Source organism: Pristis pectinata, chromosome 4 (genome assembly GCF_009764475.1).
Source record: "Pristis pectinata isolate sPriPec2 chromosome 4, sPriPec2.1.pri, whole genome shotgun sequence".
Taxonomy (NCBI): domain Eukaryota; kingdom Metazoa; phylum Chordata; class Chondrichthyes; order Rhinopristiformes; family Pristidae; genus Pristis; species Pristis pectinata.
In genome coordinates this window covers 113,190,881-113,206,372 of record NC_067408.1, presented here as the reverse complement: position 1 = coordinate 113,206,372, position 15,492 = coordinate 113,190,881, and the positions used below count along the sequence as shown (strand labels likewise).

The following is a 15,492-nucleotide window of genomic DNA, read 5'->3' as shown; positions in this document are numbered from 1 at the left end:
TCATGTGTCTAAGAGTGCAATCTCATTAACTATGAGATTTTCCAAGTCCGTAAGTTTGGGATGAATGGTGAATGAATTCATTTAGCTGAAGGAAGAGAGGTGATGATTCTTGGAATAAGTTTGCAAGCAGTTTCTGACATGACTGCGTTTGTGATTAAAAGAAAATGATCTCTTTTTACGTTGTGATTTCCAGTCACACTTTATCTTGTAGGTTTGCGTATTTTTCAATTCCAAGCTCTTCCAGGGAAATCGTGTGGTTAAGCAGAGTACTGAACATATGGATGCTTTTGCCTCACCCAACAAGCTCCCTCTATTGGAACTGAATGCGCAGGTTAAAGGTAAGTCCCTGAGAGCAGGGATCCCGGGCCAATAATATCTGATAGTCAACCCTGGCCCCAGCTCACTTGTGGGCATCCTTCCCAGATATGGACATCTCTGGCAAGGTTGGAATTTATTACCTATCATTAGTTGTCCCTGAACTGCTTGGCTTGTTGACCTTTGAAGAGGGCATTTAAGAATCAAAATACATTATTATGAGTCTTGAGTCAAGTATCTGCCAGACCGTTAAGGATGATAGGACATCAGTGAACCAGAGGTGTTCTTACATCTGTTGTGTGGTTTCTGGGTCACCCTCGAAACATTTCTTTTAATTCAAGATTTTCAGGGAATGTTCCAATTAACCACTTACCCAGTACAGTGGGAGGGAAGTTCAAACTGAACTCCAATGAGTCAGTAACAACTTTTAGAAGACAGTTGGACGTGTACGTGAACAGGAAAGGTTTACAAGGTTATGGGACAAACTCTGGCAAATGGGACTAGCCTTGGATGGGCATCTTGGTCGGTATGGACCAGTTGAGCTGAAGGGCCTGTTTCCGTGCTGTATTACTCTGACTCCATGAATCTTATTACATGATAAGGAAAAGTATTTATGTGGTATTTTTAAGGACCTTGGGATATCCTAAAGTGCTTTGTATCCATTGCTAATGACCCCCACCATCTGGGCCATGCCCTCTTATCGTCAGGGGTAGGTTTTTTTACACAGTGGTAGGTGCGTGGAACGCACTGCTGGCAGAGGTTGTGGGGGCAGATACATTAGGGACATTTAAGAGACTCTTAGATAAACACATGAATGATAGAGAAATGGAAGGCTATGTGGGAGGGAAGGGTTAGATAGATCTCAGAGCAGGATGAAATGTTGGCACAACATTGTGGGCCAAAGGGCCTGTATATGTACTCAGGCAGGAGGTATGGGAACCTGAACACCCACACCTCAAGCAACAGCTTCTTCCCCATTGCCATCAGGTTCTTGAACCAACCTGAAACCCTAATTCTACCTCGGACTCTATCAGTGCAAGTTGAAGGAAATATAAGAGTCATACAGCACGGAAACAGGCCGTTCGGCCCAACTGGTCCATACCAACCAAGATTCCCATCTAAGCTAGTCCCATTTGCCTGCATTTGGCCCATATCCCTCTAAACCTTTCCTGTCTGTTGCTAGAGGGAGTGGTTGAGGCAGGTACAATAACAACATTTAAAAGACATTTAGATGTGTCAGATTAGACCAAATATCCCATGACCGTCCAGCAGCTTTTACTGATCTCCGTGCTGGGAATGTTGTTCCACATCCTCAATGTACGGTGACCAACCAAGAAAGGAACGGGGTACCAACTGGGGGATCAAACCAGAGAACCTCTTTGTTCAGTCTGGCTCTGAGACTGAGTCTGGCTCTCAGTCATCAGTATTGCACCTTCTTGACACAGTCAGAGTCACAGAGCACGCCTGTCGTCCATCAACCTCCCACTTACACTTATCTCACTTTATTCTCCCCAGATTCCCATCACCTCCCCCTAGATTCTACCACTCAACTACACACTAGGGGCAATTTACAATGGCCAAATAACCTACTAACCTGCACATCTTTGGGATGTGGGAGGAAACCGGAGCACCCATGGGAAACCCACGTGGTCACGAAGACTCCATACAGACAGCGCGGGAGAGCAGTGTTAAACCTGGGAGCTGTGAGGCAGTGGCTCTACTGGCTGCACCACTGTTCCCCTTCTTACATCTACTGCACACTGTCTTTGTCCCAACTATAAACATGATTACAGGCTGTCCCTGGGTTACGAACACCTGACTTACAGACATCCCTATGTCTGAACGAGCTCCCATAATATTACTAAATTCAGAAGTTCGACGTATCTACATATGTTCACTCCGAGTGGCAGAACTAGTTTCCCCTCCCTCTCCATACAAACAAGCTCCTATCCGATGCATCACGGCTTGGTACGGCAACTGCTCTGCCTGAGACCTCAAGAAACTGCAGAGAGCTGTGGACACAGCTCAGCACATCATGGAAACCAGCCTCCCCTCCATGGACTCTGTCTACACTTCTCGCTGCCTTGGTAAAGCAGCCAACATCATCAAAGACCCCACCCACCCCAGACATTCTCTCTTCCCCCCCCTCCCATCGGGCAGAAGATACAAAAGCCTGAAAGCACGTACCACCAGGATCAAGGGCAGCTTCTATCCCCCCGTTATAAGACCATTGAACGGTTCCCTAGTACAATAAGATGGACTCTTGACCTCACAATCTACCTCATTATGGCTTTGCACCTTGTCTGCCTGAACTGCACTTTCTCTGTACCTGTAATACTTTATTCTGCATTCTGTTATTGATTTCCCTTGTACTGCCTCAATACACTGTTGTAATGAATTGATCTGTACGAATGGTATGCAAGACAAGTTTTTCCACTATACTTCAGTACATGTGACAATAATAAACCAATTCCCATAATATTAAATTCAAAAGTCCTAAGTACATACATTCATTCCTAGTAACGGCAGAACTTGTTTCCTTCTCCACTTTTTGTAATTGTTCTTTATCAGTCTTGTGTGCTTTTGATGCCATTGATTACAGTACTGTGTAGTTACCATATCGAGTGATTGTGCATTTTCTGACTTACGGACAAAATCAACTTATGGAGGTCTAAAAATGAAACCCGTTAATTATCCAAGGATGGCCTGTGATTACCACTGCTTCTCCTTTTGTTTCTCGAAACACCTACTTTAGTGAACTGGGATACAAAGAAGGCAGACAAAAGTGACTTGCAAATCTTCACCTTGAAGTGCACACCAGACATAAGAATCCTCCAGCTCTTTCCTGGAATTGATGAAAGATATGTAAGTGTATCTCAGTGATTTTAAGCACGTGTGTTGTAAATGCTGGAAACACTCAGGTCAGGCAGCATCTGGAAGAGTGAAACAGAGTTAATGTAATGTATTGTCACATGTACTGGGATTCAATGAAAAGCTTTATTTTGCCTGCCATCCAGACAGATCATTATGTAAGTACATAAAAGTAGCACAAAAGGAAAGCAAACACAAAATGCAGAAGACAGTGTTATTTACAGAGAAGGTGCAGTGCAGGTAGACAAAGTGCAAGGGTCATGATGAGGTCAGGAGTTCATCTTTAGCATATGAGAGGTCTGTTCAAGAGTCTTATAACAGTGGGATAGAAGCTGTCCTTGAGCCTGGTGGTACGTGTTGTCAAGCTTTTGTCTTCTGCCTGATGGAGGGGGGAGAAGATAGAATGACTGGGGTGGGAGGGGTCCTTGATTATGTTTCCTGTTTTCCCGTGGCAGCGGGAAGTGTAGCCAGAGTCGTTCTGCTGAGAGCTCACCAACTGGAAACATTGACCCTCTCCCTCACTCCAAAGTTGTTGTCTGCCCTGCTGAAGGTTTCTGACTTTTTTAGTTTTTCAGATTTCCAGCATCAGAGATTGTTTGCTTGCTGATCCCTTTTGTTATACTTTAAGAGTTCATGATGTGGTCACAGGTCTGATGGCTTCCTTCTGTGTTGTAAATTTCCTATGATTCCATGATATAACTGCATATATTATATGCTTCATATGGATATCAGCACCAGTCTATGAAGAGTACTTGTATAACTTTGCAAAGTCCTAAGTAGCCCGTTTGTTGCAGTAAAGGGTTAATATTCAGTTCCAAGTTGATGGAATATGTCAATGCAAATGTGGACTACACCACAGACAAAGATCTGTACATCACAACTTCTTCTCTGCCAAGTCGCTAGCGTGGTTTAACCACACTCTGCACCCACTGCTGCCCGTGCTGTGTGAGGCGATTAATTCCCTGTCATTATCTTGCATTGATCACTGCTGGGGGAGGATCTCCTGGGGTTGGTGGAGAGAGATATTGCCACTAGATTGGGAGCTGGTTGCCTGTATGTCTGGGGAAAGTCTTTCACTGAATGAGGAACAAGAGGGTAAAATATTATGAGGGAAGGAAAGAATGTATTCAGCCACTGCTCCATTTACTTGCCTTGCCTGATCCAACAGTCTCCTAAATTTCCAGGCTCAACCACTGAGAAAGTCGAGGGCAGTGGGCACATGGGAAGACCACCACCCAGTGTACCTCTGAGATTATAAACATGTCAAAGTCATTGAGCTTATTGTCACATGCACAAGTACATGCATGGACAGACACAATGAAAAACTTCCTTGCAGCAGCATCACAGGCACATAGCATCATATAAGCTGCAGTCACTGAAAAACATAAATTAAACATAAGTTGTACACAATTTTTACAAGAGAACAACAAAAAAAGTCAATTTTAGTGCAAACTGATCAAAGTGGTCATAGCTTTGCTGAACTGTAGTGATTAGGCTTGTGCCATTTGGTTCAGGAACTGAATGGTTGAAGGGAAGAAGCTGTTCGAGTCTGGTGTGGGGCTTCAGGCTTCTGTACCTCCTGCCCAATGGTAGCTGTGAGAAGGTGGCATGGCCTGGATGGTGGGGATCTTTGATAGATATTGCCGTCTTGAGACAGTGCCTCCTGTAGATACTACTGCTAGTGGGGAGGGATGTGCCTGTGATATATTAGGCTGAGTCCACTACTCTGCAGCTTCTTGCATTCTGTCGTAGTTCAAACAAGAAATGTTGGAAATCCTCAGCAGATCAGGCAGCACGTGCAGAGAGAAACAGAATTAACCTTCCATTCCATTCTGTATTTATGTTGCAGTTATTCAAGACATTGGTGAAGCCGCATGAGGAAGGTTGTGTTCAGTTTTGGTCTTTTCGGGGAATCAAGAACTAGAGGGCATAGGGTTAAGGTGAGAGCGGAGACATTTGATAGGAACCTGAGGGGCAACTTCTTCACGCAGAGGGTGGTCTGTATATGGAATGAGTTGCCAGAGGAAGTGGTTGAGGCAGGTACGTTAACAACATTTATAAGACACTTGGACAGGTCCATGGATATGAAAGATTTAGAGGGAAATGGGCCAAATGCAGGCATATGGGACTCACTTCAATGGGTGTCTTGGTTGGTATGGATGAGTTGGGCCGAAGGGCCTGTTTCCATGCTGTATAGCTCTGATGAGAGATCACCAGCAGAAACATTGACTCTGCCCCTCCCTCCACAGTCGTTGCCAGACCTGCTGAGTGTTTCCTGCATTTCCTATTTGTAATACAGGTTCCCCTCTATGTCACACACCATTCCATCTTGTCAATATATTGATTCTCCTTCATTGCTGGGTCTAAATCTTGGGATTCCCTGCTCAAAAGCACTAGTGGAGCACCTCTATTAGAAGGATTATAGCTCAGCAACTTCTCAAAGGACGGACAATAAATGCTGTCCTTGCAAGTGATGCTTCCATCCTGAAAAACAGATTGAAGCAAAAAAAAAGGGTACGTCATCTGAACACAGAGCCACTTGCTGCATTTCCTGTGTTAGTGTTACAAATAAATCCTCATCAGGCCCAATAACATCCGCATTCTTAAAAGATGTGGGGAGAGTTTTGTCGACAGGCTGCTTTGCTGTGGTGAGCTTATCTGTCTTTATTGCTGAGACAGATTGCAAGCACTCTGGAAGGAGCAAGAGCAGTGATACTGCAAACCTACGGCTGTGGTCACATTCCTGGTGATGACTGGTTTATCAACTTACTGCGCAAAGCCTCGATCTCTGGAGTTCTGATTATCAACAAAAGCCAGTGTTATCGAGGTGCTGTGCATGAAGATTGCCAGGTTAGTACTGACAGTTGCTGAATTCTTTGGGTCTATAAACCAATTAACCTGTTAACAAATATCAACCTAACACTATCTCAGACTATGTATTTCACTGTGTGTATCAAGGTACATATGACTAGTAAAGATATCTTGTATTTTATCTTATAAGTATATCACTGTTCATTGTCACTGGGTCTAAGTTCTGAAATGTCCTCCCCAACAGCACTGTGGTAATTGGGTTATTATTGGGTCGTGTAGAAAACTTTGTTTTGCAGACCATCCATACAGATCATTTCAAAACAAGTAGTACAAAGGAAAAAATAACAGAATACAGAATATAGTGTTACAGTTACAGTGATGGAGAAAGTGAGGTGCAGGCAGACAATAAGGTGCAAGGGCCATGACGAGGTAGATTGTGAAGCCAAGAGTTCTTTATCATTCAGGAGTCTTTTTTTACAATATTTTTTATTAATTCCACAAAAAATAGAGTACGTGCATCAGAGAGGATAAAAATACCACTGAATACATTGTGTTAAATCATACTTGAGATCACAATACTCTAATAATCATAGTTAATAAAGAAAAAATTGGAATACATTTTTTGTATAAAAAAAAACTACACCCACTACTAGAAACTGAAGCTGCTTGGTAAAAGAAAAGACGAGGAAAGACCCTTGAGACATAACGATATCAGCCAATATCTGTACTTTAGGAGTCTTATAACAGCGGGATGGAAACTGTTCTTGAGCCTGGCAGTGCGTGTTTTCAAGATTTTGTATCTTCTGCCCAATGGGAGGGGGGAGAAGGGAGAATAACCAGGGTGAGTGGGGTCTTTGCTTATGTTGGCTGGTTTCCTGAGGCAGTGGGAAGTGTAGAACAGGGTCCATGGAGGGGAGACTGGTGTTCATGATGGAATGAGCTGTCGTCAGAGGGACTACAGTGGTTCAAGGGGAGAGCTCACCACCACCTTCTCAAGGGCAATTAGGAATAGACAAAAATGCTGGCCTTGCCAGTGGTGCCCACACTCCAAATATTACATTAAAAAAAATCCCAGAGTTATCCACTGAGTTGTCTTCATCAAAATGCTGTACTCGAGCAGGTTTGCAATATCTTCACATGGTGTTACCATCTCTCTTGACATATCCATTGATTCTACCTATTGTACATTCGCACAGAAACTGGCCACAGCTGGGGTCATCCTTGGATATGATATCACAATGGAAGCAGCCATTGCAAAGCTTGCCTGGGTCCTGAATCAATCGGAGGACAGTGGACAGAGACGAGAGGTATGTGCCTGACCTTGTTATCCTGTGTGTGTGTGTGTGTGTGTGTGTGTGTGTGTTAGATATTAATTCAGCTGAAGTACTGAAGCCATACAAGGTCAGTAAACAGTGGCTAAAATGAAAAGTAATGCACATTGGACATGGCTTTGAGGTGAGAGGGGGGAAAGTTTAAAGGAGATGTGCAGGGCAAGTTTTTTTTTAGTGGTGGGTTCCTGGAATGCACTGCCAGAGTGGTGCTAGAGGTAGATACAATAGTGGTGTTTAAGAGGCTGTTAGATTGGCACATGAATGTGCAGGGAGTGGAAGGATATGGATCATGTGCAGGGAGATAGGATTAGTTTAATTTGACAACACATTCAGCACAGATATCGTGGGCCAAAGGGCCTGTGCTGTACTATGTTCTAAATAATTTTAGCTCAGTTCCAAGTTTCAACCTTTCTATCAGATAACACAATAGACGTGGTAAAAGTTTTCACCTGAGCAGTCGATCTCTTTGAAAGTTAGTGGGATACAGACCTTGACGAATTTTGGATGCATTTACATTGAGTTCCAAAACAGTCTAATCAATTTTCTAACTGTCATGCAAGACATCACTCCTTTAGAACCTCAGGAGTACTCACTAATTGACAGTCTTAATCCCAAATGATCTGATGGTAATGTGAACATGGGGCAATGTTTCATACCAAGACTGTGATCTGTGTCATCAATAACTTGCATCTTTATTGTAGTAAAATAATCCAAGGTGATTAATTACATGCAGGAGCAAAGAAAATTTGACGACAAAACTTTTGAGGAGATGTGTTAGGCCAATATCCAAAGGCTCGGTCACGGTGGGACATCTTTAACAGAAAAAGGAAGGGAGGGGGGAGGAATTTATGGAGGGGTTTTCAGAGTTCAGAATCTGCGGATATTTGTGCAGACATTATAGGAAAAACAGTGCATGTGTTTACATTTTAAATCACTTTTCACTGTTATTTCACAGCTATTGAAACGGAACATCTGCGGGGAAATGACGGTCCCTCTGTAGGTCTGAAAACTGCTGCTGCATAGACATTTTGACCAGAGCAGTGAAGCAATACCTTGATTCTCATTCGCCCGGTTTTCCTTTCCCCTGAAGGCACCAAGCTGACCACTTACAGTGACTGAGGATACCGGCCATCCAAGCTGCAGATCTGCTGTGTCTGTGACTATGTCAGGGATCATTGTGGTCCGTCCTACTCTTCCCAATGACAATTATTAGACAATTAGAACACTCCAGCACTGTACAGGCCCTTTGGCCCACAATGTTGTGCCGACATTTTATCCTGCTCTAAGATCTATCTAACCCTTCCCTCCCATATAGCCGCTCATTTTTTTCTATCATACATTTGTCTATCTAAGAGTCTCTTAAATACCCCCAGTGTATCTGCCCCCACAACCTCTGCTGGCAGTGCATTCCATGCATCCACCACTCTGTGGGGGGGGGGGGGGGCAGGGTGTGTTGTGGGGAGTGGAACTTAACCCTGACATCCCCTTATCTTCCTCCAATCACCTTAAAATTATGTCCCCTTGTGTTAGCTATTTTCACCCTGGGGGGAAAAAAATCTGATTGTCCACTCGATCTATGCCTCTTATCATCTTGTACGCCTCTTATCATCTTGTACACCTCTATCAAGTCACCTCTTGTCGTCCTCCTCTCCAAAGAGAAAAGCCCTAGCTCACTCAACCTATCCTCATAAGACATGCTCTCCAATCCAGGCAGCATCCTGGTAAATCTCCTCTGCACCCTCTCTAAAGCTTCTACATCCATTCTGCCCTGCCTGATTGCCCCCTCACTCCTTTACATTAGTCCAATGCTGGCTTAATGTGAGAGGAACCAATGAGTTGAATGGCTTCCTTGTGTATGGTGAGAGTCAGTGGCACTGAGGCCCATTATGTAGCCCCACCATTTCCCAAGCTGATGAGGAACTGACCCAGTTGGAAGCAGCCTGGTTCGAGATGTTCCGCTTCGCACCTGGGGCTACACTTATCCATACAATGTACCAGCCCTGGCTAGCTTTCACTGTTTTTGAAAACCAAGAGACACAATATAAAATCACTACCTTTCCAAGATGGGACAACCCACAAAGCTTCAAGGGATTGGACCTACCTTTCGTGTGATTGGATTAGACTCAAGTACATTCACCATAGGCAAAAACAAGCTGCTGGAGGGACTCAGCAGGTTGGGCAACTTCTGTGGAGGGAAATGGACAGTCAATGTTTTGGATCCAGATGAAGGGTCTCAACCTGAAATGTTGACTGTCCACTTCTCTCCTCAGATGCTGCCTGACCCACTGAGTTCCTTCAGCAGGTTGTTTCTCGCTCCAGATTCCAGCATCTGTAGTGTCTTGTCTCCACTTACCAAAAGGTCAGTGGCTTAATGGTAAACCTTGTGAATCCAGAATGATTAACACTGGGCTCCATTGTTGACCTTGGTTAGAATAGACTAGTTGGGCCAAAGGGCCTGTTTCCATGCTGTATAACTCTGACTAATGATGGGTTATGATTGACATTGTCACTGATTTTCTGAAAAGCAGCCTTTGGTATACCAGTGATAAAATAATAATTAATTTGAATAAAATCCTCAACAGGAGAAAGTTGAGAGTCCTGGATATGATAGGAAGGTTGGAGGTCTTGAGCTCTCTCATGCAGGGGTTTCTGCAGGAAATGATAAGGTCCCAGAGACTCTCCATCCACTCTTTAAACTCTGCAAACAGCAACACGTTTCTCCAGATGTATGGTGGTGGAGAGCATTCTGACTGGTTGCATCACCTCCACAGCTCCTCCGCTGAAACAAACCTCCCTGCCGTTGAGGACATCTTCAAGAGACGGTGCCTCTAGAAGGCAGAACTTTTGTAATTAGCTCAGTCTGAGACCTCATTGGCTGAAGACTACAGGCTTGGACCATGAGCAGACTTGAGAGGGGGAGGTGGTTAGGTAGGGAATGCATCATTAAGAATCATTAATTCATCCATCATTAAGGACTGTTCAGCAATCTGATGGTGGAGGGGAAGAAGCTGTTCCTGTAACATTGATTGTGGGTCTGGAGGCTCCTGTACCTCCTCCCTGATGGTAGCAATGCAAGGAGGGCATGGTGAGGGTCCATAATGATGAATGAATTCCCTACCTACCCCCCAACCTCAAGTCTGCTCATGGTCCAAACCTGTGGCCTTCAGACAATGAGGTCTCAGACTCAACCAATTGCAAAGGTTCCCCAGTTGCAACTGGAGCTATTGTTTAAGAGGGAAGTGAAGGCTTACCTCAAGTAATGTCTTCTGACCTCAAAACAAAAACCTCCCTCGTTCCCAAATGCATTGTGTGTTCTGTTTCCTTTTCTACTACCTCGATGTACTTGTGTATAGCATGATCTGTCTGGATGGAACACAATGGCTTTTCACTGTATCACGGTATATGTGACAGCAATAAACCAATAAGTTATTAGTTAATAATTATTTGTTAGTAATAATTGAGTTTGAGTTACAGTTGTACAAGATAGTGGTGAGGCTGCATTTGGAATATCATGTTAAGTTTTGGTCACCCTGCTATAGGAAAGATGCCATTAAGCTGGAAAGAGTGCAGAGGAGATTTGAGGATGCTGCTGGGACATGAAGAACTGAGTTATAAAGAGGGGCTGAGCAGGTTGGGTCTTTTTTTTCCAATGGTACATAGGAGAATGAGGGGTGATCTTATAGAGGTGTATAAAATCATGAAGGGCATAGATAGAGTGAATGCACACAGTCTTTTTCCCAGGGTTGGGGAATCAAGAACTGGAGGACATAGGTTTAAGGTGAGAGGGGAGAGATTTAATAGGGAACTGAGGGGCAACTTTTTCACCCAGAGAGTGGTCAGTAAATGGAACGAGCTGCCAGAGGAAGTGGTTGAGGTAGGTACATCAACAACATTAAGATAAGATTTCTTTATTAGTCACATGTACATCAAAACACAGTGAAATGCATCTTTTGCGTAGAGTGTTCTGGGGGCAGCCCGCAAGTGTCGCTACGCTTCCGGCGCCAACATAGCGTGCCTACAACTTCCTAACCCGTACGTCTTTGGAATGTGGGAGGAAACCGGAGCACCCGGAGGAAACCCACGCAGACACTGGGAGAACGTACAAACTCCTTACAGACAGTGGCCAGAACTGAACCTGGGTCGCTGGTGCTGTAAAGCGTTACGCTAACCGCTACACTACTGTGTACTTGGACAGGTACATGGATAGGAAAGGTTTAGAGGAATATGGGCCAAATGTGGGCAAATGGGACTAGCTTGGATGGGAATCTTAGTTGGCATTGACCAGTTGGGCTGAAGGGCCTGTTTCCATGTGTGTGACTCTGACTCTACAACAATACCAGTGTTGTTGAGGGAAGGTAAACTACTTTGTCTGGCCTACCTGTGACTCCAGTCCCATCATGATTGGCATTTAGCCGTCCTGTGTAACACCCCTATATGTTCTGGGGTAGTTAGGCTTGGGCAATAAATGCTGGCTTTGCCAATAGGGAAAGAATAAGTAAGTAAAATAATAAAATAGCTTTTCCAAAGCTGTTTCATTTCCTCACTGTTGACTGTCCTGACACGTTGCTGGAGGTAGTACATTCCAGGCCTTAAACCACAGGTTAAATGAAGTGCAGATTTGCAAGAGTTCTCTCCGCCTTGTCGAATCAAGGATGAGATCTTCAGCTGAAGTGGCGGAAAGTTGAGGCGAATGTACGGGTGTAGTTATTGCACTGGGCCACAAGATGGCAGAAATGCTCCATGCAAGCGATTGCTGTGGCCTCGCACTGTGCCTGATCCAGTGATAGCAAACACTAAACATATTTGTCCTCCCCACCCCCCCAGCAAGCTGTGAACATGAGTCAACAAATTGGTTCATGGATTTTTTTCCCCAAAAATATACTTTATTCATAAAATGTTTGACTTTACAATGCGAGTTATGTGTTTGTCATTATTGGCCCTGCCCAGCATATCATTACATTCATAGAGTCATACAGCACAGAAGCAGGCCCTTTGGCCCATCATGCCTATGTTGACCATCCAGTGCTCATCTACAATTCTGTTTACCAGTAGTTGTTCTAAAGACTTTTACACCTTGGCGATCCAAGTCCTATTCCAGATACTTGTTCATTGTGAGAGAGCCTGTATCCGCCACCCCCTCAGGCAGTGCGTTCCAGATTCCAAAAACCCTCTCCCAACACACATCAATGCTTCATTCCCAGACATTCCATCAGCAATAAGCTTCAAAAGTTATTACCCAGCCCTCAGTGTCCATTGGCAGCAGGACTTCCCCACAGAGCCTTGGTTGTGTCTGGATGCATCAGGGTCTGGTACAGCAGTTCAAATGTGCAGGAACGTAAGAAGCTGCAGAGAGTAGTGGACTCAGCCCAATACATCACGGGCACATCCCTCCCCACCATTGGTAGTATCTACAGGAGGCGCTGCCTCAAGAAGGCAACATCCATCATCAAGGATCCCCACTATCTGGGCCATGCCATCTTCTCGCAGCTACCATCGGGCAGGAGGTACAGGAGCCTGAAGTCCCACACCACCAGGTTCAGGAACAGCTACCTCTCTTCAACTATTCGGTTCTTGAGCCAGCCAGCACAACCTTAATCACTACCTCAGTATAGCAACACTATGACCACTTAGCACTACAATGGACCTTGTTTATTTTTATTCAAATTGCGTTCTTGTAAAAATTGTGTATAATTTATGTTTAATTTATATTTTTAGAACATAGAACAGTACAGCACAGAACAGGCTCTTCGGTCCACAATGTTGTGCCGACATAACTAATCCCTCCTACTTACAGAATGCCCCTATCCCTCCATTTTCCTCTCATTCATGTGCCCATCCAAGCCCCTCTTAAAAGCCCCCAATGAATTTGCCTCCACCACCCTATCAGGCAATGCATTCCAGGCATCCACCACTCTCTGAGTAAAAAATGCACCCCTCACGTCTGTCCTGAACCTACCCCCTCTCACCTTAAATGCATGCCCTCTGGTATTGGATTGCTCAATAATGGGAAAAAGATATTGCTTGTCCACCCTATCCACCCTTTTATACACACATGTAGGTATGGTGAAAAACCTGCTTGTAGCAGCAATACAAAGAACAGAAATTATATCAGAGAGTGAGAAAAAAAGACTGTACAAAACAAGACATTAGTGCAAAGAAAAACAATCAGAGAAATGTCCAAGGTAGTGCAAGAAGTGGTCTGAGGTGTCCCGTTGCTGAGGTAGGGTTAGGGTTGTGCAGGTCAGTTCAAGAACCTGATGGCTGTAGGAAAGTAGCTGTTCCTGAACCTGGTGATGTGGGACTTCAGGCTTCTGCACCTCCTGCCTGATGGTAGCTGCAAGAAGAGGGCATGACCAAGATGGTGGGGATCTTTGGTGATAGATGCCACCTTCATGAGGCAGTATCTCCTGTATATGCTGTCAGTGGTGGGGAGGGCTGTGTCCGTGATGGACCGGGGCTGTGTCCACTACTCTCTGCATCCTCTTGCATTGCTGTGTGTCAGAATTGCCATACCAGGCTGTGATGCAACCAGCCAGGATACTTTCAACAGGGTATCTGTGGAAGTTTGTTTGAGTATTTGGCGACATGCCAAATCTGCTTAAGCTTCTAAGGAAGAGAGGCATTAATTTATGCATAATTTATATTCTGTGTGTTGTCTGTACCTACCTGCCTTTGATGCTGCCGCAAGCAAGTTTTTCATTGTACCTGTACCTCACCGTACTTGTGCTCATGACAATAAACTCGACTTCAGAATAAACTGGAATCTATGTGGGACTTCAGGCTGGGACTAAATCCTGCCAGCTCTTTGATGCTGTATAATCTTCAGAGCAGTGGGTAGGTTGTTTAATATTTGTTTCTGGGATGTAATCAAGATGATGAACAATGTTCCACTGGGGTCTGGGTCAAGCGATTGCATACTTGCGTAGTAAATAAATAGTCTGGAATTATGGCACCAGAGAATAACTTTGAAGTGACAGCAGACAGGAAGGAGAAGAGGGCTGGTGTACAACTGATTGTGACAGACAAATGCTCAATAAGTTGTACGTCAGCAGGATGGGCAGTTATGGGGCACAGGTGCTTCAAGTCAAGAGAAATATATTCTGGAAATAAACAAGGGTGACACGGTGGCACAGCTGGTAGGGCAACTGCCTCTCTGCTCCGGCAGCCCCGGTTCGATCCTGATCTCCGGCGCTGTCTGTGTGGAGTTTGCACGATCTCCCTGTGACCGTGTAGGTTTCTCCTCGTGCTCTGGTTTCCTCCCACGTGCCAAAGATGTGCTGGTCAGTGGGTTAATTGGCTGTTAATCGGCTGTTAATCGGCTCGTCATGTGCTTGAGTTGTAGAATCTGGGGGTGATGATGGGGATGTTGGGAGAATAAAGTGGGATTAGTGTAGGATTGGTGTAAATGGGTACTCAATGGTCATCATGGACGGTGGGGTGAGGGGACTGTTTGCAAGCTGTATCTCTCTGCGAGTCTATTGTTGGAAAGGTTTTCAATAGAGTAGGTGAACGTTGAGGACCTGGGTGAGTGTATGAAAGGCTGTGAAGGTTAGGTCCTGAAAGATGTAGATACTCAGGTTAATAAAGTTGACAGATCACTCACACTGATACTGTGCCAGTCCACATCCAGGATGAGATTCCTCCTCAAAGTCTGCTTCTGAGTGGTCATTGACCGGAAAGTTGAATCCTAACCACTGGGAGGCAGCAAAGTACCACACAAGGCAATATTAAGGCCACAAGACCATAGATAGAGGAGCAGAATTAGGCCATTTGGCCCATCAAGTCTGCTCCGCTATTCAATCATGACTGATTTTTTTTTCAATCCCATTCTCCTGCCTTCTCCCCACAACCCTTAACCCTCTTACCAATGACGTACCTGTCAATCTCTGCCTTAGATACCCCCAATGACTTGGCCTCCACAGCCCTCTGTGGCAACAAATTCCACAGATTTACCACACTCTAGCTGAAGAAATTCCTCCTCTTCTCAGTTCTAAAGGGATGTCTCTTTATTCTGAGGCTGTGCCCTCTGTCCTGGACTCTCCTACAGATGGGAACATCCTCTCCAACATCCACTCTTTCCAGGCCTTTCAGTAGCCAGTAGGTTTCAGTGAGATCTCCCTTCATCCATATTGCCACCAGGTTGATCTGGGCTGGGTCTGTCCCA

At 44.7% G+C, this 15,492-nt stretch overlaps 1 protein-coding gene across 2 annotated transcripts in view; it reads left to right on the top strand.

Moving 5' to 3' along the window:
- The window catches only part of LOC127570046 (L-asparaginase 1-like), a 33,701-nt gene extending 22,798 nt beyond the window's left edge, over nt 1–10,903 (top strand). For both annotated transcript variants that reach the window (XM_052015281.1, XM_052015280.1), the window contains exons 7-11: nt 212–338; nt 3,071–3,180; nt 5,866–6,036; nt 7,194–7,304; nt 8,284–10,903. In XM_052015281.1, coding sequence (XP_051871241.1) covers nt 212–338; nt 3,071–3,180; nt 5,866–6,036; nt 7,194–7,304; nt 8,284–8,328 — 564 coding nt within the window. In that variant the 3' untranslated portion in view covers nt 8,329–10,903. The remainder of the gene's footprint in view (nt 1–211; nt 339–3,070; nt 3,181–5,865; nt 6,037–7,193; nt 7,305–8,283) is intronic.
- The last annotated feature ends 4,589 nt before the right edge of the window (nt 10,904–15,492 follow it).